At 41.0% G+C, this 5,214-nt stretch overlaps 1 protein-coding gene across 1 annotated transcript; it reads left to right on the plus strand.

Moving 5' to 3' along the window:
* Window positions 1–1,193: 1,193 nt before the first annotated feature.
* Window positions 1,194–1,924, plus strand: LOC119770395. The gene is made up of 3 exons (XM_038265181.1): window positions 1,194–1,474; window positions 1,538–1,726; window positions 1,812–1,924. Exons 1-3 carry the CDS (start codon window positions 1,205–1,207, stop codon window positions 1,920–1,922), a joined length of 570 nt encoding a protein of 189 aa, XP_038121109.1. The 5' UTR covers window positions 1,194–1,204; the 3' UTR covers window positions 1,923–1,924.
* Window positions 1,925–5,214: the final 3,290 nt, after the last annotated feature.

Consider the following 5,214-nt stretch of genomic DNA (forward strand, 5'->3'; position numbering starts at 1 on the left):
TTCAAACAATTCAATAGCGATGTATGGGACCCTAAACCAAGTCGAATGCAACTGGTTTGGTCAAAATTGGTTCAGCCAGTGCTGAGAAAACTCAGTGAGAATTTTGGTCACATACATACATACACACACACATACACACACACATACACACACACATACACACACACATACACACACACAGACATTTGTTCAGTTTTCGATTCTGAGTCGATATGTATACATGAAGGTGGGTCTTTGAGCTTTTAATAAAAAGTTCATTTTTAGAGCAGGATTATAGCCTTACCTCAGTGAGGAAGGCAAAAACTCCACATAAAAAGTTCATTTTTAGAGCAGGATTATAGCCTTACCTCAGTGAGGAAGGCAAAAAAAATGCAAATCTGGAATTTTTTTTTAAAAGGTCCAATAAACCAAATTTCCAATTTTTGCGTTTTGAGTGTTTTTGAAACCGCCTTGAGCCAGGGGTATTATAAAACACCCAAAAAGCAAAAACTGAAAATTTGGTTTATTGGACCTTTTCAAAAAAAACTCCAGAAATGTTTTAAAAATCGACAACATTGTCGGTCAAATTTAAAAAAAAATACGGTTTTGGAAACATATCAATGTTGTCGAATTCGTCGACACAGAATTACCGGATTTTCTTACAGGATGTTTTACAGGATGTGCTGACACGTTTCATGTACCGAACAAGCACAATCATAACAAAAACTACCAGATTAATATTAACAACAGTTTTACAATGCTTGTGAATGTTATAAATCTCGTTTTTTGGCCAACATTATTTTAAATTGATTCCGACTTTTTTTCTTTCATGGTCTTTTTGTTGGATTGAAACCCCGATTTGACAGTTTGATTGGAACCCATTTCGCCTCTCCATATAGGCTCTCTAGTCTAACTGTGTAGAAGACCCAGGTATAAGGTTTTCTAGGCCCAGTGAAAAAAATATAATTAAACTCAAAAATTACGAACTCCACGACACAGTGTCCTGATGCAAACATTGATCGAGCTGTAACTGTCACAGCCCTGCGAAGTATGTTGGCTGACATATCAGGCGGTCAGTAAAAAAAACAGCTGGACAAAAAACTTTTGCTAGAAAGAGATAGGAAATCTGATGCAAACAAACGTCCAGCTGCCATGTAAATATACTTTGAATGTGTTGGTTAATTTCTGACTAGAAAGCCTTTTTAATCCAAGCAGTCCTGCCTTAATGACCTCCGGCCGAAAGATGCCATGTTTTTGTCAAATTTTCAACAAATCCAAGCAATATCGACCGGTCAAAAGTAAAACCGGCAGTCCTCAAACAAACGCCAACGTTGGTGATGGCACCGCTGACAACCCGACAGGTCATGTCCCCCAGGAGGACAACAGCAGCAACAGCGGTCCCGTGTCCGCGTCGGCGGTCGTCCAGCTGAAGGCCAAAGTGTGGTCACTGCAAAACTCGCTGTCCGATTCGGCCGTCATCAACAACAACATGCAGGTACGTACCAAGGTCAACCGGAAGCTCGTGACAATTTTTTGTTCTGTGTTTTCCCACTTGCAGGAAGCAATCACCGAAACCGTGGCGGAAAAGTATCGACTGCTGGACGAGCTGAACCAGGCAAAAACCGAAGCGGCCCTCGCGGAGGCGCAGCGGGACGAGGAACGGAACCGGCACTGCCGGGAGCGGGACAAATTTCTCCGGGAAATTGATTCCTACCGGAGCAAAATTAACGAGCTGTCCTGTCTTGTGGTAGGTGGCAGCAAATGGGAAATTTTGGCCGGGGCTTCGAAGGAAGTAATCAATAATTCGTTTCGGGGTTGCGCATTATTTTCAGGAAAAAATTGCCGAGCAAAATATCGAGCTGAAGCAGCAGCTGCTGGAGGCCAACGATACGGTGTGCAGAGTTGCAAGGAAGTACATGAAGCTGAAGTCTATTGAATGTTAGGATTTGGAAGAGAATAAATTATGTCGTTCACTAAAAAAAAACAATGAAGCAACTCGTTTCAATCAGAATTTGGCAAGAGGAATTAAAACTTGAAGTTTGTTGCTAAATTCATGTTTTTAATTAAAGCGAAATATACCTTATACCATTTTAAATTTAAAAAAACTAACTTAATCCACCTATGTGGTTGATGCCTTCCTCAATTTTTACCAAAAATGGGTATATGAGTGGTTTCATCATTTTTTTAGATCCAGAAAAAAAGAACACAATGTATAACTTATGTGGTGATAACTCGATACAGGGTTGTCAGTTCTTCAATGCTTTGGACTCATTGGAAAGGCCTTTCAATTACCTAGAGCGTCCAATTTCCCGTCCCGGGAAAAAAAATCCCGGGAATTCCCGGGATTTCCCGGAAAAAATCCGGCTTCAAAAAAGTACATAAATATCACTTAAGTGGTCATAACTCGAGACAAGGTTGCCAGATCTTCAATGTTTTGGACTCATTGGAAAGTCCTTTCAATTACCTGACCAACGATGGATCGGATGATGGATCCGGACATAGTTTACATACATTTAAGTGAGATCCGGCTTCAAAAAAGTACATAAATATCACTTAAGTGGTCATAACTCGAGACAGGGTTGCCAGATCTTCAATGTTTTGGACTCATTGGAAAGTCCTTTCAATTACCTGACCAACGATGGATCGGATGATGGATCCGGACATAGTTTACATACATTTAAGTGAGATCCGGCTTCAAAAAAGTACATAAATATCACTTAAGTGGTCATAACTCGAGACAGGGTTGCCAGATCTTCAATGTTTTGGACTCATTGGAAAATCCTTTCAATTACCTAACCAACGATGGATCGGATGATGGATCCGGACATAGTTTACATACATTTAAGTGAGATCCGGCTTCAAAAAAGTACATAAATATCACTTAAGTGGTCATAACTCGAGACAGGGTTGCCAGATCTTCAATGTTTTGGACTCATTGGAAAGTCCTTTCAATTACCTAACCAACGATGGGTTGGATGATGGATCCGGACATAGTTTACATACATTTAAGTGAGATCCGGCTTCAAAAAAGTACATAAATATCACTTAAGTGGTCATAACTCGAGACAGGGTTGCCAGATCTTCAATGTTTTGGACTCATTGGAAAGTCCTTTCAATTACCTGACCAACGATGGATCAGATGATGGATCCGGACATAGTTTACATACATTTAAGTGAGATCCGGCTTCAAAAAAGTACATAAATATCACTTAAGTGGTCATAACTCGAGACAGGGTTGCCAGATCTTCAATGTTTTGGACTCATTGGAAAGTCCTTTCAATTACCTAACCAACGATGGGTTGGATGATGGATCCGGACATAGTTTACATACATTTAAGTGAGATCCGGCTTCAAAAAAGTACATAAATATCACTTAAGTGGTCATAACTCGAGACAGGGTTGCCAGATCTCCAATGTTTTGGACTCATTGGAAAGGCCTTTCAATTACCTAACCAACGATGGGTTGGATGATGGATCCGGACATAGTTTACATACATTTAAGTGAGATCCGGGTATTTGTGAAAACACATTTTTATACATAACTTTTGAACTACTTATCGAAACTTCAAACAATTCAATAGCGATGTATGGGACCCTAAACCAAGTCGAATGCAACTGGTTCGATCAAAATCGGTTCAGCCAGTGCTGAGAAAACTCAGTGAGAATTTTGGTCACATACATACATACACACATACACACACACATACACACACACATACACACACACATACACACACACATACACACACACATACACACACACAGACATTTGTTCAGTTTTCGATTCTGAGTCGATATGTATTCATGAAGGTGGGTCTAGGAGCTTTTAATAGAAAGTTCATTTTTAGAGCAGGATTATAGCCTTACCTCAGTGAGGAAGGCAAAAATAAGTCAACTCTCCAGTTAATCCATGCCAGGAAAACTTTCACTACCGTGTGCTTACTCTCTCCATCAACCAGGTCAGTTTGATTCGCTTCCACGCTGCCGTGTTGCCCTAGTACACCCATGTTCCAAAGGAATCGGTCGGCACGGCATCCGGTTTGGGCAAAACGGCACCCTTGGGTGCCATTCGCACCACACACACACACCGGCCGGGTGTCCCATCAGGGCCCACGTCGCAAACACATCACTCCCGGAGATGAGGACGCACGTGGTGAAATTCTACGGTCGATTCCTACCTGGTCAAGCCCAGCTCCCAGAAAAGGGGTGGTATGCAGAACAACAACAACAGCAAGCACCATAGAAAACCCGGGACATCACCGTTGGCAACGGCAAACCTGGACCAGGACCAGACTGGATGATGAAAATTGTCCCAGCGCAGACAGACTCTGCTCGAGAAGGTAGTTTTCTGCCGAAAATCCAGGTGAGTTCTGTTTAGAGGCAGGAAATTGCAGCATCGCACACGGTTTTCACACCTCGACTTCACAATGAAAGCAGCAGTCGGTCTCGGAATAGAGAGTAGTGGGGAGTGTGAAACCATGGTAGTGGTACTTCCGCGGGGCAAAAAAGGTTCCAACCGGGTTGTTGGTAGAACAAGCTTTTTGCATAAACATTATGAATGTTTCGCTCGATTTATGATGTGCGCGCGCTGGGTGAGAACTTTTGCTGTATTCGTTTTGGAAGCTAGTTTTTGCTAGTTTGAGGGAGTAGTTTTTTGGGTTCCAGCCTGAGGACTAAAATTTATGCAATGGCTATATGGAAAAGTCATGAAACTAAAATAGTGTGGAGTTCAACAATTTTAGGTTTGAAAACTAGTAATATTATGCAAGGTTTTTACTAGTGAATATTGTAACAAATGTTTTATTAGGAGTATTTTCCAGACGTTACACTTTGTATTTCTTCGATTTCTCTAAACTGACATAGTATTTTTGCAATCTTGTTCATTTTGTTCCAATCTACAATTATCTTGAAAAAGATTGCAAAAATATTATGTCGGATTTTTGGGATCTGTGAAGATCAAAAGGTGAGGAATTGAGAGTTGCACAAAATGGCGTTCTTAACCCAATTTGGCCTAAAATACACGTGCGACAAGATAGCACGACAACGACAAAATGTGAAAACTGCCAAAAATTAAAAACAGACTCGATTATCAGATGCCTCGTTTATCCGAAGCAGGGTTGCCTGGTTGCCAGATAAATCTGGGAATGCCAGTTTTTTCAAGTGTCAGTCAGAATAAAGATTCATCCTTCTCACTTCCAGATGTTGACCGATTTTGCCAAATTTTTCACATTATGC

The sequence above is a fragment of the Culex quinquefasciatus genome, chromosome 3 (genome assembly GCF_015732765.1).
Source record: "Culex quinquefasciatus strain JHB chromosome 3, VPISU_Cqui_1.0_pri_paternal, whole genome shotgun sequence".
NCBI classification, from domain to species: Eukaryota; Metazoa; Arthropoda; class Insecta; order Diptera; family Culicidae; genus Culex; species Culex quinquefasciatus.

Bases quoted from the DNA above. Each gene is read 5' to 3' on its own strand.
- LOC119770395 (XM_038265181.1), top strand. From the start codon at position 1,205: ATGACCTCCGGCCGAAAGATGCCATGTTTTTGTCAAATTTTCAACAAA. The intron at 1,475-1,537 runs GTACGTACCAAG...TCCCACTTGCAG, and splicing joins TCATCAACAACAACATGCAG to GAAGCAATCACCGAAACCGT. The intron at 1,727-1,811 runs GTAGGTGGCAGC...CATTATTTTCAG, and splicing joins ACGAGCTGTCCTGTCTTGTG to GAAAAAATTGCCGAGCAAAA.